Here is a 25,582-nt window from a genome sequence, read left to right as displayed (position 1 = left end):
ATTTATACACACACAAATTATATATATATATATATATATATATATATATATATATATACATATATATGTATGTATATATAGATATATAGATATATTGATATACACATACATACATTTATATATACAGTATATAATTTATATTTATTTATTTTGCCGTTTTTGTTCACATGTTGAAGGTGTTTTAATGAATATACATGCATGTTTAACATATAGATTCCTATCATTCATGAAGACAAGAATATAAATTGGTGTATTACCTGATTCTGATGACTTGCAATGATTGGACTCAGACGTCCACGTTTTCAAATGGAGGAGAAAAAATTTCCTCTTTTCTGTCTAATACCACATGAAAGTCGTTGGTTTTTGGCATCTTATTTGTCCAGCTTCCATTTTCGTTTTTATACACATTACAAGAAATACATTGGCGGCAAACTCCGTAGCTTGCTAGCTTGTTTGCGCTGGCTTTCGGAGACTCTTATTTTGTTAACGCAGGTGCGATGGAGCGGCACTTTTATTGTGAAGACAGGAACTGTGCGATCAGTCTTTAGGCTTTTGACGGGAAGTACGGTTGAAATAAAAAGTGCCTTTTTTCCTTTACACTTTTTATTGATTGATTGAAACTTTTATTAGTAGATTGCACAGTACAGTACATATTCCGTACAATTGACCACTAAATGGTAACACCCCAATACGTTTTTCAACTTGTATAAAGTGGGTCATGTGACCGCCTGGCTCTGTTTGATTGGTCCAACGTCACCAGTGACTGCATGTGATTGGTGAAACGCAGGCATGCGTAGATTCTACTTTGAAGCTGAACCAAAACAAACATTAATAGATCGATAAAAAAAAAAGTAGCGAGTAGCGAGCTGAATGTAGATAAATGGAACGGAGTAAAAGTAGCGTTTCTTGTCTATAAATATACTCAAGTAAAAGTAAAAGTATGTTGCATAAAAACTACTCGTAAAAGTACAATTTATCCCGAAAGTTACTCAAGTAAATGTAACGGAGTAAATGTAGCGCGTTACTACCCACCTCTGCTTACACACCTGTGAAGGCACCATTAATGCTGAATGGTCCATACAGGTTTTGGAGGAACATATGTTGTCATCCAAGCAACGTTATCATGGACGCCCCTGCTTATTTCAGCAAGACAATGCCAAGCCACATGGTACAACAGCATGGTTTCTTATCAAGAGTGCGGGTACTTTCCTGGCACGCCTGCAGTCCTGACCTGTCCCCCATCGAAAATGTGTGGTGCATTATGAAGCGTAAAATACGACAGCGGAGACCCGGACTGTTGAACGACTAAAGCTCTACATAAAACAAGAATGGGAAAGAATTCCACTTTCAAAGCTTCAACAATTAGTTTCCTCAGTTCCCAAGCGTTTATTGAGTGTTGTTAAAAGAAAAGGTGATGTAACACAGTGGTGAACATGCCCTTTCCCAACTACTATGGCACTTGTTGCAGCCATGAAATTCTAAGTTATTTATTATTTGCAAGAAAAAATAAAGTTTATGAGTTTAAACATCAAATTTGTTGTCTATGTAGTGCATTCAACTGAATACAGGTTGAAAAGGATTTGCACATTATTGTATTCCGTTTATATTTACATCTAACACAATTTCCCAACTCATATGGAAACGGGGTTTGTAGAACATATAAAAGGTCAATAAATTATACTATACCTTATGACAGGGGTAGGGAACCTGTGGCTCTTTTGATGACTGCATCTGGCTCTCAGATAAATCTTAGCTGACATTGCTTAACACAATAAGTAATGAATAATTCTGCTGGTAATCACAGTGTTGAAGATAATGTTCAAATTATAAAACATTCACATGCATTATAATCCAACCATTCATTTTCTATCGCACCTGTTCAAGAAGTTGCATTAATGGTAAGAAGTATTATATTTATTATTGGTTAGCTTTAGAATAACAGTGTTATTAAAAAGAATAAGAAGTGAAGTATATAGCGCTTTTTCTCTAGTGACTCAAAGCGCTTTACATAGTGAAACCCAATATCAAATTTTTACATTTAAACCAGTGTGGGTGGCACTGGGAGCAAGTGGGTAAAGTGTCTTGCCCAAAGACACAACGGCAGGGACTAGGATGGCGGAAGCGGGGATCAAACCTGCAACCCCCAATTATAGCTTGGTTGGTATACCAACAGAGCTATACCGCCCCAACTTATTACACCCTAAAAATGTTGGTCTTACTCAAAAATGCACGCATTTAGTTGTATTCAGTGTTAAAAAAATATTATATGGCTCTCACGGAAATTTATTTTGAAATATTTGGCTTTCATGGCTCTCTCAGCCAAAAAGGTTTCCGACCCCTGCCTTATGACAGGAAGTGAGGACCATAACTTTTTTGTTTTTATTTTACAAAATAAAATGATGAAACGATGACGATATGCTATGTTGACTTGTACATTTCAACCTTTATATTTAAAATAGTGAAATACGCTAATAAATTAAACCGATTAAACATATATCTTGAAATATTGCAATTGATACATAAACCACAATGATCCATGCATTTCTTACCGCTTGTCCCTCTCGGGGTAGCGAGGTGGATGGAGCCTATCACGGTAGCTTTTTTTTTTTTTTTTAAATGTTTATTTATTAATTTCAACATTTAACCTATCTTGGTTGCTCCCGGGAGGAAGGCAGAAGAGGTCACGTCACTCCTTTCTGAAACAGCGCAATTAGCACATTTGACACTGGATGGCGCTGTTGGTCCCAGCATCCTTGCAGGATGTTATTGAGGGGCATGGCTGCAGAGACAAAAGTGCAGCTACAATACAATTGCATTCCTAAAGATGGCAATGTTGGATTGTATCTGATCCCGCTGAATAGTCGTGGACAATTTGGCTAAACGGTTTAATTTGACACCGACACCCAATTAATTCATTTAGCCCCCCATTTAGTCCCCCAGCTCTACATGCAACCGCACAGCACACACAATTGTCATCTTGCAGTTTGTATATTTATTTTAAAGCAACTTCATTTGTAAAATATAAATACAAATTAGGAGATATTTTAATTACAAAGTTAAAATAAAATAAAAAAAACAAAAACAAAAAACAAACACCAAAAAAGTTGATTTTACTGCAGTAGCCTCACTGTCTTATATATACATATGTGTATATATATTTAAATATATATACACATAGATGTATATAAATATACACACAAGCTCTTTGCCAAATGGGTAGAGGATCAGTATTACAATAAAACTTTATTATACAATCAACGCTGCAGATCCGCTTGTTAAATTACAGACTTGACGGGAAGCACGATTTGAACATTACAAAAAAGATAAAACAAAATAGCCCCTCCTGTTTTGAAGTCTTCGAGGGAGGGGGCAGACAAAAGAATTGTACATCATGTGCTCCCTATATGAACTCAAAATAGCACATTCAATGGCACAGGCAGCGACACACATGCCATCCTGTTGCTGACACACTTGTCAGTGGTTAGCATTATCAGAAAGAAATCTTTTATGTACACACATGTATACAGAGATGTACATACATATATCCATTTTTATTTACTTATTTGTACATATATTAATTTATAAAAAATATGACCGTCAGTTATTGAGAGTCAAACGTATGGCTAAGCTGACAGGTCAGCCAGCAGGTCCAAAAGTAGGTTTTATGTACAGTGCACCACAACACCGGAAAGCCTTGCAAGAGCATCAGTGCTTATTGGGTCCCGGGTTCAGGATGAGGCCCACCTGTCCGGCGGCCTTGATCTTCTCCTTCAGTTTGTCCCTAGCGTGGTCCCAGCGGTCGTCCAGGCACTCCAGCGTGGAGCCCAGCAGGGCGGCCAGCTCGGCGCTGTCTTCCACCAGGTCCAACAGCTCCTTGCTGTCCGGGTGGAAACCCTCCAGCTCCTCGGGACAAGAGAAGAGCTGCGACAGAGATGCTTGCCGGTAGAACTCTGCCTCGGCCACCGTTACCACTTCCATGTGCGGGAAGGCCTGGCGGAAGCCGCGGGCCGACATGCGCAGCCGGCGGAGGACATCGGACAGGAGGAGCCAGTTTCTGGGCCTGGGGGAGGTAAAAAAACCTGGATGAGAAATGTGCAGTTGGGGCATCACATTGAGCAAGCTCCTGTCATTTGACTTCATCATCTTACGCCGTTGTTGAGTTACTTTCAATAAAATAACTGCGGAAGTGTGCTTTGGGCATGGTACTGAACATCGATAAATTCATGGCTTCAACAGCTTAATTTCAAATAGCATGATACCTTTTAAATAATTTGAAATGTACAATTACAATTTAAAAATGTTTAAAATGGGGGTTTATCAAAAATAGCGTAATCACAAAAACATATGACAATCATGTATATAAGCAGAAAAATCACAATTTATTTTGACCATACATGTTCCTTTTCCTTAACCGCAGATGGTTACGGAAATAAATTAAATAAATTATGTGCATCCATCCATCCATCCATCCATCATCTTCCGCTTATCCGAGGTCGGGTCGCGGGGGCAGCAGCCTAAGCAGGGAAGCCCAGACTTCCCTATCTCCAGCCACTTCGTCTAGCTCTTCCCGGGGGATCCCGAGGCGTTCCCAGGCCAGCCGGGAGACATAGTGTTTCCAACGTGTCCTGGGTCTTCCCCGTGGCCTCCTACCAGCTGGACGTGCCCTAAACACATCCCTAGGGAGGCGTTCGGGTGGCATCCTGACCAGATGCCCGAACCACCTCATCTGGCTCCTCTCGATGTGGAGGAGCAGCGGCTTTACGTTGAGTTCCTCCCGGATGGCAGAGCTTCTCACCCTATCTCTAAGGGAGAGCCCCGCCACCCGGCGGAGGAAACTCATTTCGGCCGCTTGTACCCGTGATCTTATCCTTTCGGTCATGACCCAAAGCTCATGACCATAGGTGAGGATGGGAACGTAGATCGACCGGTAAATTGAGAGCTTTGCCTTCCGGCTCAGCTCCTTCTTCACCACAACGGATCGATACAACGTCCGCATTACTGAATTATGTGCATCTAGTAAAATATTTTAAAACATGTTTCTGTATGATTCTGAAAACAAAATTGCATGTATGTCCAGATATTGCAACCTTTTTTAAAGTTAACTTCAAACATGCAAGCGGATAATAACCCCTGAGTTATCATAATTTACTGTGATTAATCGCAAAATAATCCAAATTTCAAAGTGTGATTAATCCGATGACAGAAATAGTCAAAATACATTTAAATGTATTTAAATTAACAGCCTCAATTTTTCCATCATGCAAATAATTTTAAGTTTAATTATTAAAAAAATAAAAATCAAATACTTTTAAATATAAGTTATTATTTATTTATTTTATTTTTTTAAGTTTTTTTTTTATTTCGGTAAAATTATATTATTCCTAAATATTTTGGATTTAATTATTTAAAAAATATAGATATATTATTAACAATTAATTTTAAAATAATACACTTTTAGGGGACTGACAAATTCAGTTATTTTTTCAGTATTAACATTAATTTTACATTTTTATTTAACATTTATCATGCAAACCCACTTTTTGTTTACCTATTAGTGCCTGTTTTTGTGTGTTCGGGATCTACATAAATCCCCAAAATTTGAAATGAAGCCATGACGGCATGGCGGAGCTGATTATAAAAAATCTTGCCTTTTTTCCAACAGGCTGTTTGGAATTTTCCCAATTTGCAACGTTTTCCCCTAATTATGACATCAGAGGATATGTCTGTATATAGTTGAAATTTTTTCAAAGTGCATTGCTCGATTCCGCCATTGCAATCCGACGCTGTAGTCCATAAGATCCTTCTTTTTATAGCTATCCTCTTGTTGTGGGGCAGACTGGCTCGTACATGCACATGCATCCTGTTGTAATTTCTAATACAAAGAAGTGTATGGTTCCAACTTGTAGATCTGAGGCGCTAAAAACGACAAAATTTGTTTTTAGACAAGTTGATGTCAAAGTGGAGGCACGTAAAAAAGACCGCCCACAAAACCCCGCATCCTGTTATGTAAAACATAATCTAATAATTTAAGAACCGCCTTTATATATTAGTGTTTTAATTGTTAAAAAATATATTATATGACCCCTTTAACAAAATATTTTTTTAAATTAAGCTTATTTTACACTGAATGTTTTTACTTTTTCCAGAAAAAACTAAAATTAACCATTTTTCTATTTAAGGCTACATATAATATAATATGCTTTAAAACATAAACATTCCAATATCACTTTCATTTATGCTTTCTGTTCTGGATTTCTTTCTGTTCAACATTTGATCCTAAAATAGCCCATAAAGAAATATAAGCAAGTTACTCGCCAGGTTCTGACTGACAGTTGCTCCAACTAAAATATCTACCAATGACAGCAGACTCGACCCGTGCATGGAAGCGGGACTCAAACAGAAATGCATTTTAAAATCCTCGCACCGGACACATCGCACGTGCTTTACGTCACACATTTCCACTTGGTGGTGGGTCGCTCACCCCTGAGAGACGGACACCTGGATGTTGTAGCAAGGCAGCAGGGGCCGGTCGGAGAACTCAAACTCAAACACCTCCCTCTTGTCGTCCTCGTCCTCATCGTCAGGGCCCGGCGGATCTGCCAGGATGTCGTAGGCGGTGCCGCCCTCCTCTGCGGACTCTAAAACAAACAAATAAATAGAAAATATTTATTTATTTCTTTATAAAATATGCAGCGCGTGAGCTGACGTGGGAAGATAGAAGTCTCAGGGGGAAAGCGGTGATAGGTACTCACCGCACACCGCGCTGCCGTAGAATTCCCAATAAAGCCCCGGGTCGTCATCCGCGCGGCCCTGAAGGTCAGCGAAATAATCTATGGAGAGAGGAGAGGAGCACGTGACTCACGAGCGGGAGCTCGGGGGACAGGCAACGAGGCAAACAATTGCCCTTGGAGACAAGAGCAGCGAATGGATAAATGGCGGTAAAAGGGGGGCTAATGGTCAGGGGCTTCACTCCGGGGGAGGGAGTGACCGTCTCTGCTGGGTTAAAGCTGGCTGAGTTCAGAGCGAGGCTGCAGACGGCTGCCAGGAACAAGAACCACACACCGCTTTTTTTTTTTACTGTGGCGCACGCACACACGCACGTGCACGCACACACGCACGTACACACACACACACACACACACACACACACACACACACACACACACACACACACGCACAAAGCTTGAAACAAACATGGAGGCGAGGGAGGCTGGATAAGCGGCGGCGAGAGCAAAGTGTGTGTGTTCAGCACGCACTCACACACACACACACACACACACACACACACACACACACACACGCACGCACGCACGCACACATTCGGCGAATCAGAGCTGGGCTTTGTGCCAGCGCTGAGGCGTGGGGCGTCTGGCGTGTGTTTGGAGGGATTAACGGCCTCCAGATGAGTGGGACCAGGTGGAGGGAGGGCAGGCGGCCATCACTCGCTTACGCGCTCTGCACTCTCTCTCTCTCTCTCTCTCTAGTCGGCCGAGTATACCTTCTTTTTAAACAGCATTCATTTCTGTCAATGACATTAAGGACGCCCCCTATGGGTTGTGGTCAGAATGCTTTGGAAGACATGCTAGCAAACGTGGAGTTCATATATCCTCAAAATTGTATAATCATTCCATAGTTTATGGACAATTAGCGTTTTGGCTGATTGTGGCCATGTTTTTTTTTTTAACCAATCTTGCTCAGCCCTTACACACATGTGCTGGTCAGTCCCCTCAAACCACGCATTCAACTAAACACCCTACTATTACAGAAGGTGTTTTGGGAAAGCCTGTTGAGATGTGTGAGAAATTTCAAGTCAATCCCATTCTCGGGGTTACAGGACAGCGCCACCATGTGGCGGTCTAGCTCCATCCTATCTTGCAGCTTGTATTGTACCATATGTCCCGGCAAGAAATCTGCGTTCAAAGGACTCCGGCTTATTAGTGATTCCCAAAGCCCAAAAAAAGTCTGCGGGCTATAGAGCGTTTTCATTTCGGGCCCCAGTACTCTGGAATGCCCTCCCGGTAAAAGTTTGAGATGCCACCTCAGTAGAAGCATTTAAGTCTCACCTTAAAACTCATCTGTATACTCTAGCATAGACTCATTTTTTAGACCAGTTGATCTGCCGTTTCTTTTCTTTTTCTCCTATGTCCCACTCTCCCTTGTGGGCATGGATGACGTACTGGCTGTCCAGACCCAGGATGAACTGCTCATCCAGAGTCGGGACCCAGGATGGACCACTCGCCTGTGTATCGGCTTGGGACATCCCTGCGCTGCTGATCCGCCTCTGCTTGGGATGTTTTCCTGCTGGCTCCGCTGTGAACGGGACTCTCGCTGCTGTGTTGGATCCGCTTTGGACTGGACTCTCGCGGCTGTGTTGGATCCGCTTTGGACTGGACTCTCGCGGCTGTGTTGGATCCATTATGGATTGAACTTTCACAGTATCATGTTAGACCCGCTCGACATCCATTGCTTTCGTCCTCTTCAAGGTTCTCAGTCATCATTGTCACCGACGTCCCACTGGGTGTGAGTTTTCCTTGCCCTTATGTGGGCCTACCGAGGATGTCGTAGTGTTTGTGTTGTGGTTTGTGCAGCCCTTTGAGACACTAGTGATTTAGGGCTATATAAGTAAACATTGATTGATTGATTGATTGAGTGTATTTGTCAGTAGAATAAGAGCAGAGGAAACACTTACTTGTGATACATTTTCATTGTTTAGTGTGCAATTGTTGAGGAGTAAACTGTTGGCTTGCAACGGTTGTCACTATGGGATCAGCGGACTAAAATCTACCCGTGTTGTGTTGCATATGATAGGCAAAAAAGATTTTGATATACATTTTAGTGGTTCTCAACTAAAACGTTTTTGTAAAAGTAAGCTACCATCTTCTATTGCATTGTTTTGTGTCATTGCATATGAAAATAGCAAAGTGCTTATCGTACCTAATTCTCTGGCCAGCTATTTAGAAACAGGTGGCAAGCTACCAAGAGCCCGCCAGCTACCAGTTGGAGACGCCCGGCTTACGCGAATCCACGCAGTCGTGTGAGGAAAAAATGAATTGAAAATGATCTTTTATATTTTCACTTGGATTGGATCCAAAACCTCAAGGCTTCCCGGTCTCAAGTTACCAAGACCAAGTCAAGAAAAAAAAAAAAAAAAAAAGGCACACCCAGGCCCCAACAGGAACGGTATTGAGCCCGTTTCCTCACGTAGGCTGAGCAAACACGGTCGGCGTTGCTAAGTAACCAGCTAAAGGAGCTCAGAGGCAACAGCACGCACTCCTGCGGGCTCAAACTCCCTGTCTAACAGGTGGTCGAAGGGGGCTGGGGTGGGGGGAGGGGGCGCCTGCCGGAGTGGAAAAGACGGGATGACAGCGGCTGACATGAGAGGCGGGGGGTGGGGGTGGGGGTAACTGGTGGCGGAGGATTTGCAAAGAGAGAATCGGAGCAACAGGTTGTGCAGAGGTCGGGGAGCTGAAAGAACAAGCGAACAGGATCGGGCCGTCTGGGGACTGAGAGCTGCTTTAACGTTTGAACTCTCGTCAGCTGCTAAAGCGCCCACCAGCCACCAGTTTCTACTTATTTTAATGTCTCCTTTTCAACCTTGTGATATTTTTTTGTTATCCAAGGTTGCTTGTCGCCGACAGCCCCAAACTTCCCGGCTGTGTTACAAATGTGAGGTGGCCGCCCTGCCCCCATCCTCACTGGGTGGCATAGTCCTATTGCCGCCCCACGAGGCTCAGTCCAGTCCGCAATTTTCGTCTCATTAAAAATGGCAGAGCAGTGACTGATTTATTGCTATTAGGCACCATTCTGTCAGGGCACCAACCATTGGGGTGGGTCTACCCCAAAGGGTGGAGAGTGATTGGTCTGCATGACAAGGTGTCACGCTGCTACAATGTGATATTTATGCATCACCATCCAGCAGTGCAAAAACAAGCCTGATCCAGGACTTCCACCCTAAACCGTACCGTGGTAAACTTCCAGTTGTGTGAAAGTAGCAATAAAGAACATCTTACCGATAAGGAAACGCTCCATGAGCTCGCTGTGGGTCATCTTGAGGAGGCCTCGGCCAGAGTACGTGGCTAGGGTGGGGTCGGCCCCATAGGACAGCAGGATGCGAACCACGTCCAGGTGGTCGTTCTCCACGGCGTCATGAATGGGCCTGCAAACATGGAGACGCAATTATTTCTAATGAATAGAAATCAAATATGCGTGCTATTGTACAGTGTTTCTTAGACATAGGGCCATTGTTGGGCCGCGGAATATCTGTTTCTGAGCTGTGGTCCGTATGGGTTGCAGCGGTACTCAGTTGTAATACACTTTCACACCACTTGTGGCAGTAATGACAATGTCAAACAAGCAGAAGAATTCTGAAACTAAAGTGATAGAGAAGTTTCTTCAGCGCAAAAAATATGACTTAAGTGGTAAAGCTGCATTTTCATTTGCAATTTAATTTTATTAACAGTTTACTTAAATATTATAGCACAACATACACTATCTGTATGTGCATACATTTTGTGTCATTTATGAGTTCCTTCTTATGCAGTATATTTGGTTACTTCTTATTTTTCTAATCAGGCTGACCTAAGCCAATACATAATATTTTTGATGTAAACATGGTTTCATATCATTTGACAAGGTTGTAAACTGTAAGTAGGATAGGTATAATTATGGAATACAATTAAAATTTAAAATAAGATTACTAAATCACTGTTAATATTTGAGTAGGCCCCTGGCCCCAAGATCAAAAAGTTTAAGAACCCCTAGTATAATACAAGTGATGACGACAATGTATCCCACTGGACGACGCCACTGTAAGATCTGACTTACTCGCATTAGGTTACATCTAGAAATGGACATAATTCTGTTTTTCCAAGCATGGGAAGGAATTGTGAAACAGTGTTGAAAAGAAAAAGTGGATATTTATTCAATTAAAGACAAAAAATGTTATCGACTTCGAGCGTATCACTGCTAGTCCAGAATGAGTCTAACGCCGGCGAATGATGCTTTAAAAATATCTAAACGGCAGACATTTATCCATGAAAATATAAAGAAGCTGCTGATGGTGTGCTTGATGGAGAAGCTGCCGCAAAGAAATAAGTCTACTCTCTAAGTTTAATTATGTACATTTATTACATTACTTTACTAAAACTACTGTAATTTTTAGGACATTCTATTGCATTGTTTACAATTGTGATTTCTTTCTAAAAGGCTCGTTACAGGTTAAAATTGTGCTGCTTTGGCGGGCCAAGCACCGATTTAACTTATTTCAATTCATTTCAATGGGCAATGTTAATTTAAATGTTTTGAGTTATTAGCTCCGTCATAAAACCAATCAAGCTCGTAAGTTGTACCACTGTATCTCCAACGAACACAAATATTGAGGCACATTTATTAGACAGAAATGTACTACCATTTTGTTTCATTCAGTGCCAATTGTTAAGAAATCCAACCATTTTCTACCGCTTATCCCTTTCTAGGTCGGGGGGGGGGGGGGTGTTGGAGCCTACCTCAGCTGCTTTCGGGCAGTAGGAATGTACAACATAAATAGAGTTGCTCCCCCCAGTGGCGAAGTTGCAAAATTACAGTTTAATCATCCCCAAAAAATCCCATCAATTTGTGGAAATTAAATAAGGCACACAATTTTTCTCTGAATGTAGTGAAGTGAGGTGACAGATGCATCCCTGGATTGTTACATCTTCAGGTATATCTCCGGCATCCTGTTTCAACCTGCGCGGCTCGTGTGTCACGCTCACGATCTTGGCAACTGATGAGGCATGTGACTCAGCCCTGACGTGACCCCCCCATTGCGTGCAAGACGCGTTTGAGGTCTACGTACCTGGTGCCGTCCTGTGCGCTGCAATTGATGTCGGCGCCGTAGTCCAGCAGGTGTTGGACGATGCTGAGCCAGCCCCGGGCGCAGGCCTCGTGGAGGGCGCAGTAGCCGGCGTAGTCACGGTGATTCACCTCGCACACTCTGTTCTCCAGGCAGTAGAGCACCACCTCCTGCAGGGAGCCAACACAAGCGCCCGAGTTCAGCGCAAAGTCGTACAAAGACAGACGGCTTCTTGCATGCAAAGTTCCCTGTTGCAGGCAAATTATGGGTGGAAGAGGAGGGGAGGGGAAATGAGCGTGTTCCTGCGCCGGACTAACATAAAAACTCGCACACAAGCGCTCCCCATAATGCTGCAGCTGGCGGCGGACGCGTCCAGGAGAACGAGTTATGACTCAACCGGCGCGTCGCCTGCCAGATGTGTGTGTGTGTGTGTGTGTGTGTGTGTGTGTGTGCCGCTGTGGCAGACAGTCATGGCGGGCCCGGGCAGCGAGCGGCGCGTAATGGAAGTGGAACAAAGAGATTTGATAGACGCACTCAAGAGCTGGAAATGTTTTCTCGGAGTCTCCGGGCGGCGACGGCCGGCATCCAGCATGAAAATAGACGGGGCTGGCTTTTATTGGACCGCCGCGGTGTCTGCTGCTACTAAACTGAGGAAACGCGTGCGGATACCGCCGCTCTGCACTGATAAAATCGGATTTTGCACACGTGCATCCTGACATATTAATACAAGGGTGTCAAACTCTGGTCCGCGGGCCAAATTTGGCCCGCCATGTAATTTAATTTGGCCCTTGAGGCAATATCAAATTAACATTATAGCTGGCCCGCCGTTATTACACAGCAGCTGTAACAACGCAATTTCTCACACTTGCCAATCCGCCCCAAGTTCAGTGCCCCTCCCGAAAATCTCCCAAAGCAAGCATTCTCCCAATTTCCACCGGGAAAACAATATTGAGGGCATGCCTTAAAGGCACTGCCTTTAGTATTCTCTACAATCTGTCGTCACGTCCGCATTTCCTCCATACAAACAGCATACAGGCCCACTCGCATAAAATATGCGGCTATTACACACACATAAGTGAATGCAAAGCATACTTGGTCAACAGCCATACTGGTCACACTGAGGGTGGCCGTATAAACAACTTTAACACGGTGACAAACATGCGCCACACAGTGAACTTACACCAAACAAGAATGACAAACACATTTCGGGAGAACATCTGCACTGTAACATAACATAAACACAACAGAACAAATACCCAAAAACCCTTGCAGCACTAACTCTTTCGGGACGCTACAATATATTTTGATATTTACCTCAGAAGGCTGCAAATAGAAAAGAGGCATTAAATTTGTATTAAAATGTTATTTGATATGCCATTGATATTTTTTAATTATTATTACTATCGATTTTGCATGTCACTATAAAGTTACTGTATATAAGCCTTCCTTGTTCAATGCAAAACTTGTTTGGGTCCCTATTGGTTAATTTGTTCAACCTTGGCCTGCGGCTTTGTTCAGTTTTAAATTTTGGCCCACTCTGTATTTGAGTTTGACACCCCTGTATTAATACATATGTACGTTCGTGTGACAAAATTAGGACACCGCTTTGGGAAGATAAGGCTGCCTGACAAACATCACTTGGTGGCGCTTTCATGAAACCACAGACTAAATATTTCTCGCACAGCCCACCCCAACTTTAGTGGGTTCAGGCAACTCACTACAAAATTTGTTACACACCAATATGTGTGTCAAATCTGAACAAGATGACTAATAAAACATGGCCACTATCAAGCTAAATGTCTTTTCGGTAGCACGGCATGGACTTGGCGAATTGTCCATAAGTCATTTATTTAATATACATCAGATTGGTAGGAAAATATGGCCGCCATTTGTTTATAGGTCATTGACAATGTGACGAATGAATATAAAACTCAAAGGATATTTGTATTATATATACTAGCATGATCTAAAAAGCATTTTGACGACAACCCAAATGCCAACAATGTCCCATTTATTTTCACAGAATTCTATTTGTTTTTTTAATACCTTTTCTTTTTTTTACTATTGAACAGTTTCACACAAATAGGTTTTAAAACATGAGACCTATGTCGGTGCTACTATTTTTTTAAATACAAATACACCATACGGTGGCGCTTGTATGTAGCCCCGGATGGACTTGAAATTTCACACACAGCTCAACATATACTCTTTCAAAACACCCGGTGTAACTTTACGGAGTTTAGCCAGATAACCACAGAATTTGGTAAGCACCTTTCAGGGACTGACAAGAACATGCCGAGAAAATTGGAGCAAGATTGGTTAAATAACATGGCTGACAACAAGTAAAATGTACATTTACAACTTGAGGATGTTTGTCATTAGAGATGTCCGATAATGGCTTTTTTGCCGATATCCGATATTCCGATATTGTCCAACTTTTAATTACCGATATGAACTGAAACAGATATATACAGTCATGGAATTAACACATTATTATGCCTAATTTTGTTGTGATGCCCCGCTGGATGCATTAAACAATGTAACAAGGTTTTCCAAAATAACTCAACTCAAGTTATGGAAAAAAATGCCAACATGGCACTGCCATATTTATTATTGAAGTCACAAAGTGCATTATTTTTTTTTAACATGCCTCAAAACAACAGCTTGGAATTTGGGACATGCTCTCCCTGAGAGAGCATGAGGAGATTGAGGTGGGAGAGGCAGGGGGTATCGGGGGTGTATATTGGTGCGTCCCGGAAGAGTTAGTGCTGCAAGGGGGCCTTGGTATTTGCTCTGTTGTGTTTATGTTGTGTTACAGTGCGGATGTTCTCCCGAAATGCGTTTGTCATTCTTGTTTGGTGTGGGTTCACAGTGTGAACCCACACCAAAAGTCATAAATTTTACTTTTTGAAACAGATACCGATAATTTCCGATATCACATTTTAAAGCATTTCCATCCATCCATCCATTTTCTACCGCTTATTCCCTTTCGGGGTCGCGGGGGGCGCTGGCGCCTATCTCAGCTACAATCGGGCGGAAGGCGGGGTACACCCTGGACAAGTCGCCACCTCATCGCAGGGCCAACACAGAAAGACATTTATCATACAATAATATCGGCAGTCCGATATTATCGGACATCTCTATTTGCCATGTATTACATGTGCTAGCTTTTCTTCCAAACATTTTGACCGCGCCACAAATGTCAACCATTAGGTTTTCAATATCTATTTCATTTTTTTTTTTTACTTTTTTCTACCCCTGAACCACTGCACACAAATAGGTGAATGTTTATCAAACATGTATTTGCTATCATTTTTTATGCAACTATGTCCGATTGACTTGAAATTTCCCACGCACCTAATTGTACTCACTGTAACTTTAGAGAGTTGGGCAATAACCGAATAACCGCAAAATTTGGTACGCACCTCTATTGGACTGACGAGCACAGGTCTATGAAAATGGAGAAAGATTGGTTGAAAAGCATTGAGGAAAAGGTACATTCATTCGAGGATAGCTTTACTGTATTGCGTAGGCTAGCATGTCTTCCAAAGCATGTTAACCACAACCAATAGGGGGCACCACTAATGTCACTAGAGTTTTACGATATACCGGTATTAGTATAGTACCGCGATACTAATGAATCGCATTCGGTTCCATACCCACTCCGAAAAGTACTAGTTTGTCGCACCCCCATACACCTTATCAGATTGTGACATTGCAGGTTTTACGAACAGAAGAGCATGTTCGGTAGCACACAATCACGGAGTACTTACAAGCACACACAGTGTGTGGACAGAAAATGGAGAACAGATGCATTTTGGCTTTAAAAGTAATGATAAACACTGAAACGGTGGTTTAAGACATGGCTAACTAGCGGCTAAAGTCCATCCGCAGTCTGCAGTGTTTTAGCTACTTCTAAATCACTAATCCTCGCCTCCATGGTGACAAATAAAGTAAGTTTTAATGTATCATTATCACTGCAGGACGAGGAATAGCTAAACATGCTTCACTACACACCGTAGTTCACCGGCGTCAAAATGTAAACAAACGCCATGGTGGATTTACACTTAACATACACTGTAAAGATACCAAGTAAATTAATGTATCTAGTCGATACTACTAGGATTACGTCGCTATTTTTTGGCATCACATCGTTTTTTTTTTTTTTAAATGTATATTCTTTTTATAAACTCAGGAAATATGTCCCTGGACACATGGGGACTTTGAATTAGACTTGGTATCGGATCTTGGTATCCAAATTTGTGGTATCATCCAAAACTAATGTGAAGCATCCAGACAACAGAAGAATAAGTGATTATTACATCTTAACAGAAGTGTAGATAGAACATGTTAAAAGAGAAAGGAAGCAGATATTAACAGTAAATGAACAAGTAGATTAATCATTCATTTTTTACCACTTGTCCTTAATAATGTTGACAATATAATAGAATGGAAAATGACACAATATGTTACTACATATATCTGCAGCTAAATTAGGAGCCTTTGTTTGTTTACTTACTACTAAAAGAGAAGTTGTCTTATGTTCACTATTTTATTTAAGGACAAAATTGCAATAAGAAACATATGTTTAATGTACTTTAAGATTTTTTGTTAAAATAAAGATAATGCAATAATGCAATTTTTTGTGGTCCCTTTTATTTAGAAAAGTATCGAAGAGTACCAAAATATTGGTATCAGGACAACACTAAAGGTCAATAAGGGGTACCCCAATCTTTTAAAAGTGTGTGTGTACATGTGTGCACGTAAAACGCCACCGCTATAACGTCCTCCTAACAGCCCACCGCTGAGACCTCCCTCCTCTGAACCTGGGGAATGACTCCAAACTTCCATTTCTATGCTAATTCTCGCCCTCCAGCTGCTCCAAGTGTTTATCTCGCGCTCTCGGCAAAAAAAAAAGGACGGCTGGGGGAGGAGGAGGAGGAGTGGGTGGGAGAGTGAGGGCAGCAGACTGGCGGGATGAGCCGCTGGGGGGGGTGGAGGAAGAGCGGGCGGAAGGAGGGCCGCGGCGGTGAAGGCAACACCCCGACAGATGACAGATTAATGAGTCTGCGGATGAGATCTGCCGGGGCCGTCCGCTGGGCCGCAGCTGACAATAACAAGAGATGAAAGGGTGGGCGCTTGTCGTGGGTGGCGGCCTAAAGCGCGTGTGTGTGCGCGTCTCTGTGTGTGTGTGTGTGTGTGTGTGGCGATAAGAGTGATTTAGAGGACGATCTGGGCCAAGTAAGAAGGAATGGAAAGGAAAGGAGGGAGGTACCGGGGAAAGAAGTGAACAAGTGCGTGCAAGAAGAAGAAGTGTGTGAATAAGAAGGAGGGAAAGGGGGGACGTGCCAACTGGTTTTTGCTCGCCGCCAGAACTCCCGTTTGCCTGCTGGAAAGAGATTCACGAGCACTGTGCCGAAGCCTCCCCTCTGGGGGATTCCATTTTGTGTGCGTGCGTTTGTGTGTGTGTGTAACTGACGGCTAGGCTTGGGCGTGTGTGAGTGAGTGTTCTTGTATTTCTATCCTTCTTGAGACAACAACAAGAAAAAGTACCTTCTATATGAGAACCGGTGAACAAGTTAGGACCGAAATCATGGTCCCAATACAAAAAAACATTGCATCTAATAGAGAATGTCTCATTTCCACCGCTGGTGATGAAATATGTCAAAAATAGGGTGCTCCCCAAAAAATTGACTGTCAAATATATGGATATGGATGAATATGTATAAAGAGACATACTGTAACACCCATCCATACATCCATTGTCTACTGCTTGTCCCTTTCGGGGTCGTGGGGGGTCGCTGGAGCCTATCTCAGCTGCATTCGGGCGGAAGGCGGGGTACACCCTGGACAAGTCACCAACTCATCTCAGTGCCAACACAGATAGACAACATTCACACTAACATTCACCCAATTTAGTGTTGCCAATCAACCTATGTTTTTTTATTTTTTTTTATCCCCAGGTGCATGTCTTTGGAGGGGGGAGGAAGCGGGTGTACCCGGAGGGAACCCACGCAGTCACGGGGAGAACATGCAAAGTCCGGGATTGAACTCTGGACCTTCATATTATGAGGCAGAGGCACTAACCCCTCTTCCACCATGCTCCCTCATACATTAATAACTTGAAGTAAATAAGAAAGATTAAAAACCAATTCCCCCCCCCCAAATATTTTTAACTTTTTTTTTTAACTGAAATCAGTTTTTCTTATAAAATTGGGAAGAGTTTATCATATTCTTTCTGTTTCTGTAATATCGCAATATTTTCTCGTAAAATTATTTGTTTTTTAAGTAAAATGGTGATGACATTTGTCATATAAAATTCTGACTTTTATCACAATAATGCAATTTTTTTTGTTCTTGTAAAACTGACATTTTTTGAGTAAAATTATGACATGTCATAATTTTGCCAAGTAAAAATTCAGATTATTATTATTATATTGCCAAAAATGTTACAGTTTTGTCATAAAATTGTGACTTGTCGAGTAAAATTAAGTATTTTTTCATAAAATGGCCAAAATGTTAAGCTTTTCTTGTAAAATTGCGACAGTTAGAGTAAAATTCCAACTTTAATCATAATATTGCACAAATGTTCAGTTTCTCTCGTAAAACTTTGACTTGGATAAGGAAAACTACAACTTTTATTATAAAAATGCCAAGATTCTAAGTTCTACTTGTGAAATTCCAACTCATTTTTCACAACAAGCTTTTTTATATTTGCATAGTACGTATGTATTGTTAATAGATAAATAGATGGATGGATGGATGGATAGATAGATAGTACTTTATTGATTCTTTCAGGAGAGTACCTTAATGTTGTAAATACAAATCTTTACATAGCTAGATAGGCTGGTCCTACAGAGGTAGGCACTATTCGGAAGTCTCAGGAAGGTAACAAATAGGCAGCACGGTGGTACAGGGGTTAGTGCACGTGCCTCACAATACAAAGGTCCTGAGTAGTCCTGGGTTCAAGCTCAAGATCTTTCTGTGTGGAGTTTGCGTGTTCTCTCTGACTGCATGGGTTCCCTCTGGGTACTCCGGCTTCCTCCTACCTCCAAAGACGGGGAGATAGGTTGACTGGCAACACTAGATTGGCCCTAGTGTGTGAATGTGAGTGTGAAGGTTGTCTGTCAATCCGTGTTTTGCCTTCCACTCGATTGTGGCTGAGATAGACTCCAGCGCCCCCCGTGACCCCAAAGGGAATAAGCGGTAGAAAATGGATGGATGGATCTTTAAAGGCTGGTCCTACAGAGGTAGGCACTATTCAGAGGTCTCAAGAAGGTAAGAAATACAAGAATGTGTGTGTTTATGTGCCGCTGATGAAGGTAGGTGTGTGTGTGTGTGTGTGGAGGAGGTGTAGCGCTAAACCTCAGGAGCCGTGTTTAATATCGCTGGGAGAGAGCGAGGAGCTTAGCACGAGAGCCCCGGCTTCCCGCCAGATATGCACACACGCGCGCACACACATCTCCACAGTATAATGAGACGCTGCGCGCGCACACACACTCGCGTGCACAGCCCTCCTCCTCCCTCCTCCACCCTCCGTCCTCTAATCTCCCTCTCTAGAATGCTTCCCCGCGCTCGCCTGCAATCAATGCATCACTCAGACATTTAACCCCTTGCGGCGCGGCCTCCGCTTACGCGCCACGCATACAAGCTGGCGCGCTCAGGCACCGCGCGCCGGTCCAGGGGACACGCTCGGACAAGTGTGTGTTTGTTTTTAAAGCTAATAAACAAAAATACCTGAAAGGATAATTACTTTTCGTGTGTGTGTGTGTGTGTGTGTGTGTGTTTGTGTGTGTGTAGTATAAACCTCTAATAAATGTCTTTTTTTAGACGCCCTTGAATATAAAAATAAAAGACTGAATAGGGGAAAAACAAGATCTTGTTTGCATCTGTTAATGTGATGGTCGTACGGCCCGCTTAGCGCGTGAGCTCGCGGCTAACAGTCCTAACGAGGAGGATCGTGCAAAGCTCATTAATTCAAGGGACTGTCATTTGTTACTGCCTCCGCAAAAACCTTCCCTCTCTGCACAGCAGCTGCTAATGCCGCAGCGTTCAAGTCCGCCAAAGAAACGTCCCCACTTTAAAAGCGAACGTGATGGAAATCAGTGAGTGTTTGTCATGTTCGTGAAAAAAAAAAAATTCCCCCTCACACAAGACGGTTTGCCTTTTTTTTTAATTTATAGACACCAATTTAAACAAAAAAGAACGCTGCAACATACATGCCAAGCCAGCAGGTGGCAATGTATTCCATCATCATTGCTTACAATATTTTTTCAAAAACTTGTCGTCTTATGTTCACATTTTTCTAAACGGTTTTAGTTCCTTCCATCCATCCATCCATCCATCTTCTTCCGCTTATCCAATGTCGGGTCGCGGGGGCAGCAGCCTAAGCAGGGAAGCTCAGACTTCCCTCTCCCAAGCCACTTCGTCCAGCTCCTCCCGGAAGATCCCAAGGCGTTATCAGGCCAGCCGGGAGACATAATCTTACCAACGTGTCCTGGGTCTTCCCCGTGACCTCCTTCCGGTCGGTCGTGCCCGAAACACCTCCCTTGGGAGCCATCCTGACCAGATGCCCGAACCACCTCATCTGACTCCTCTTGATGTGGAGGAGCAGCGAATTTACTTTGAGCTCCTCCCGGATGACAGAGCTTCTCACCCGATCTCTAAGAGAGAGCCCCGCCGCCCGGCGGAGGAAACTCATTTCGGCCGCTTGTACTCGTGATCTTGTCCTTTCGGTCATAAGCCAAAGCTCATGACCATAGGTAAGGATGGGAACATAGATCGACCGGTAAATTGAGAGCTTTGCCTTCCGGCTCAGCTCCTTCTTCATCACAACAGATCGATACAGCGTCCGCATTACTGAAGACGACGCACCGATCCGCCTGTTGACCACACAATCCACTCTTCCCTCACTTGTGAACAAGACTCCGAGGTACTTCAACTCCTCCACATGGGGCAAGATCTCTTCCCCAACCTGGAGATGGCATTCCACCCTTTTCCGGGCGAGAAACGGTTTTAGTTGTCATTTTAAAATAAGTTAAAAGCCTTGCCCAAAAAAAACAACTTTGGGATGACTTTATCTGCATAAATCAGTACACTAGGTAGGAACTATTGGTAGTGCCTTCCACAAAGAACCCAGCGAAGCCAGGATACTGTCACATCTAGTTGGACGACATCTTGGCCAGCCAACATGAGAATTAATGGCAACTCCCCTATTTCATGTTGGTGCTTGCCAGTGACAAGCTCCATGGCAAAAAGGCACAACATTGTGGCTCTAACTTGCTGTGTTAAAGTTGTAAAAATTGCTGTCAACACAACAGCAGGGGGAGTGAGTGTCAGGTGTGACACCTATGGTGCATTTTATTTGTATGAAAAGGAACTCGGAAATGCAGACTTCCTTTTCGAAAGTTTCAACTGGAACTTTGAACCCTGTGGCTTGTAAAACGATGCGGCTAATTTGTGTATTTATATTTGCTGGCGTTTATAATAAAAAAACAAGTACAAGCACTGAAAAGGTCATATTGTTTGTGCTATGGCGCCATATTTTGGACAAGTTTGCTTGCAGCAGGTGCTGCAGAGCCTATCTCTTTAAACTGAGCTTTCATTCGAAAGTACAAAACCCAATACCAGTGAAGTTGGCACGTTGTGTAAATGGTACAAAAATAACAGAATACGATGATTGGCAAGTCTTTTTCAACCTATATTCAATTGAATAGATTGGAAAGACAAGATATTTAACGTTTGAACTGGTAAACTTTGTTATTTTTGGCAAATATTAGCTCATTTGGAATTTGATGCCTGCAACATGTTTCAAAAAAGCTGGCACACATAGCAATAAAAGACTGAGAAAGTTGAGGAATGCTCATCAAACACTTATTTGGAACATCCCACAGGTGAACAGGCTAATTGGGAACAGGTGCATGCCATGATTGGGTATAAAAGCAGCTTCCATGAAATGCTCAGTCATTCACAAAAAAGGATGGGGCAAGGGTCACCACTTTGTGAACAAACGCGTGAGCAAATTGTCAAACAGTTTGAGAACAACATTTCTCAACCCGCTATTGCAAGGAATTTAAGGATTTCACCATCTACGGTCCGTTATTTCATCAAAAGGTTCAGAGAATCTGGAGAACTCACTGCACGTAAGTGGCAATGCCCGTGACCGTCGATCCCTCAGGGGATACTGCACCAAAAAGTGACGGTGTGTAAAGGATATCACCACATGGGCTCAGGAACACTTCAGAAAACCACTGTTAGCAACTACAGTTGGTCGCTACATCTGTAAGTGCAAGATACAACTCTATTATGCAAAGCGAAAGCCATTTATCAACAACTTTTTTGCAACGTGTTGCTGCCATTAAATTCTAAGTTAATCATTATTTGCAAAAAAAAACATTAAGTTTCTCAACTCCAACCTTAAATATCTTGTCTTTGCAGTCCATTCAATTGAATATAAGTTGAAAAGGATTTGCAAATAACTGTAATTTGTTTTTAATTTAGGATTGGTAAATAATGCTATGTACAACAGGCCAACTTCACTGGTTTTGGACAAGTGCCTTCCTGTCTTATAGCCGTACACAGCGTTTATAGACATATGGTTTCTTCATTCATCATTCCAAGCAACGTTTCTAAGTTTCACAGTATAACTAAAACAATTCTTACTTATTAAACCGTCCCATTTCTGACGTCTGTAGCAGGGTTTTCATGCATATTGCCATCGTCCGTTCTATCGTAATGTAATGAAGCAAGTTGTTAGCATTAGCTATTATGCTAACACGTTTACGAGTTTCTGTGTTAGTATTATTTACTTATGGAGGCATTCTTTTTGTATTGTTTCAGTTTCTCAAATTTCTCAGTAAATTCACCAAAACATCACCATGGAGTTATTGAATCTGTTTGGCTGATTGGAGAGCTAGCTTCCGCAGCTAGTGGGTCCATGACGTCTGTTTTGTTTAAACATCTGTTTTACTGGTGTGTTACAGACACCGTTTGGAAACAATAAGGGTATGTAAATAAACATTTTCAAAAATATTTCTGTGTCAATACCTAATTTCACAACGTATAGACTGTAAATTATGGACTATAAACCACTAATTTTTACACATTGAACCCTGTGGCTTGTAAGACGATGCGGCTAATTAATTATTTTTTTCTCAGATAACAGCGACAATTAAAAATGGTAATGGTTAGATGGCTTCTTTTTTTCCTTAACCGGAGTGCCGTTCGTCTTCCAGCCGTGCATAACATTTCTGCTCCTATGGATTCGTCATTCATCACTCCAGGCAACGTTTGTAAGTTGTACAATATAAATAAAACTGTTTGTACTTACTAAAACGTCCCATCTCTGATGTCTGTAAAAGTGTTTTCCCACATATTTGTATGTGCTATCTTAATGAAATGACGCTAGCGTTGTTAGCATGAGCTAATATGCTAACACATTTACGAGTGTCCATGTTGGTGTTATTAAATTACAATGGCATTCATTTTGAATTGTTTCAATTTCACAAAATTCCTCAGTAAATTCACCAAAATGTCACCGTGGAGTTATTGAGTCTGTTTAGCTGATTGGAGAGCTTGCATTCCGTGGCTAATGGGTCCATGACGATGGTGTCTGTTTTGTTTGATCTGGCGTTTTACTGACACTGTTTGGAAACAATTAAGATATATAAATAAATATCTACAAAATCTTTGTGTAAATTACTAATTTCACAACGTATATAACTGTGGCTCAGTGTGGTGTGGTGGAATTTTTTTTTTTTTAATGGGTGCGGCTTATATACCGGTGCGCTCTAGACCATCAAATACGGCAAAAATAATGGATTAGGTTCATAAAACCCTTTTTTTGTAGGCACAGAAACATGACTGCCATTTTGCCACGATATGGTCTCCACCAAACCAACATAATTTACATTCATACACCTATGTGAGTGGCACTGAGAGCAAGGTGGGTGAAGTGCCTTGCCCAAGGACACAAAAGCCGTTGGACTCATACCAGGAAGTCTCAAGTATGGCGAAGTTGGTAGAGCGGCCGTGCCAGGAACCTGATGGTTGCAGATTCGCTCCCTGCCTCTTGACATCCAAATCGCTGCCATTGTGTCCTTGGGCAGGAAACTTCACCATTGCCGCTCACACTGGTGAATGAATGATAGGTGGTTGTTGGAGGGGCCGTAGGTGTAAACTGGCAACCTTGCTTCCGTCAGTCTACCCCAGGGCAGCTGTGGCTACAAATATAACTTACCACCACCAGGCGTAAATGAATGATGGGTTCCCACTTCTCTATGAGCGCTTTGAGTATCTAAAAATAGAAAAGCGCGATATAAAATCTAATTCATTATTATTATTATTATTATTAAGTTTCCGGTCAACCCCTCTACCATCTGAGTCACCTCACATCCTGATGCTGGTATTCACTTACAAATACCCAACGAGCTTGAGATACTCCTTCACAAAGCAGAAAAATGCAGTGTTAACTTGATACAGGACCACTTCTTACCCTTGTGGTACCTCACCTGAAGCTGCTAAATCCGCATAGCTCGACTTTGAGTTTGTGCTTTTCGCGCTGATTAGCCAAGTAAGAAAAAAAGCACAACATTCCCGGTGTGAAAGGGACTCGCAACAATTTCTAACAACACGACAGCGCGGGTGAAGTGAGCAGTAGGTGTTAAAACTTCACACCCCCACCCTGGTGAGCAGAATACGCCTCTGATATCAACTACGAAGCCGCTAAATCCGGACGTTGACCCCGCTATATCTGCGTTGCTGATTTCCGCACTGACCTGGAAAAAGGTGCAACATTCCCCGCTTTAAAAGGCGGTGTAAAAAGAGATAGCGTCCAATGATGTTAGCGCAGCTTCATACCACGGTCCCCGCATTGCCTTACACACAAATACCATCCTGTATTTGTTTCTATTTCAGAAGGTGCAAAATTGTTGGGTCAACTTTGTCCCATTTTGTGATGACTGAACAAAGCGAGGCGGTATAAAAGGTGCTTAGGGCTCAGGATGCTTCTTACATTTGTGTGTCAAAGTTCCCTGTGGTCCAAAGTCAACAACTCTGTCTATTTATCTCCTGAATGAAATCATTCCAAATCACGGCACTTTTACCCCCCGACTATATATGTACTAGGTCAGGGGTGTCAAACGTACGGCCCACAAACAGGTTTTATCCGGCCTAGAGGGATGAGTTTGCTAAGAATAAAAATTTACCAAAATGTTTGAATGAAAGAAACTGCTATTTCAAATGTGTCCACTAGATGTCACAATAGCAATTTTTTGTATCTTTGTAGAGTATGCTTACATCCATCCATCTTCTGCCGCTTATTCTCTCTCCAACAGACTATCAAGTCCATGTCAAATGCTGCTGAAAAAGCCAGCAACTGGCTCTGGATTAAGCGCAAGGACCCCAACTGGGCAGTAAGATAAGAGACAATGGTATGCGGTCAGGCTTAGGCCTGACTCAGGGAAAAGGACGACCCTGCCATGCATAGTCCAACAGGATGTGGAGGGTATGGCATGGAGGGGGGTGTACCTGGGATGCTAGGCACACCGTTGAGCCCTCTGGAGACGTCGTGGGCTTCAAATCAACGAAACGTCGATGAAGCAGGGTGCCCACCTGAAGACCCCAATGACATACATACCCTCCTTTTCACCACTCCACACCGACTGCTACCGTCAAGACTGTTCCTACTTACCGAAGGGATTGAAACATCTAGTTCTATCTGCTTTACTGATCTTCTGGAAGAAAAACCCAGTG

General features: G+C 42.5%; 1 protein-coding gene across 2 annotated transcripts in view; it reads right to left on the bottom strand.

Annotated features, from left to right (window-relative positions):
• Nucleotides 1–2,969: 2,969 nt before the first annotated feature.
• The window catches only part of bcor (BCL6 corepressor), a 97,231-nt gene continuing 74,618 nt past the window's right edge, over nucleotides 2,970–25,582 (bottom strand). For both annotated transcript variants that reach the window (XM_061879839.1, XM_061879840.1), the window contains 5 exons: nucleotides 11,834–12,000; nucleotides 10,011–10,156; nucleotides 6,753–6,830; nucleotides 6,482–6,638; nucleotides 2,970–4,060 (listed from right to left, as the gene is read on the bottom strand). In XM_061879839.1, coding sequence (XP_061735823.1) covers nucleotides 3,706–4,060; nucleotides 6,482–6,638; nucleotides 6,753–6,830; nucleotides 10,011–10,156; nucleotides 11,834–12,000 — 903 coding nt within the window. In that variant the 3' untranslated portion in view covers nucleotides 2,970–3,705. The remainder of the gene's footprint in view (nucleotides 4,061–6,481; nucleotides 6,639–6,752; nucleotides 6,831–10,010; nucleotides 10,157–11,833; nucleotides 12,001–25,582) is intronic.

This window comes from Nerophis ophidion, linkage group LG19 (genome assembly GCF_033978795.1).
Source record: "Nerophis ophidion isolate RoL-2023_Sa linkage group LG19, RoL_Noph_v1.0, whole genome shotgun sequence".
Classification (NCBI taxonomy): Eukaryota; Metazoa; Chordata; class Actinopteri; order Syngnathiformes; family Syngnathidae; genus Nerophis; species Nerophis ophidion.
The sequence above is the reverse complement of the archived record's forward strand: the minus strand, read 5'-3'. Positions and strand labels throughout refer to the sequence as shown.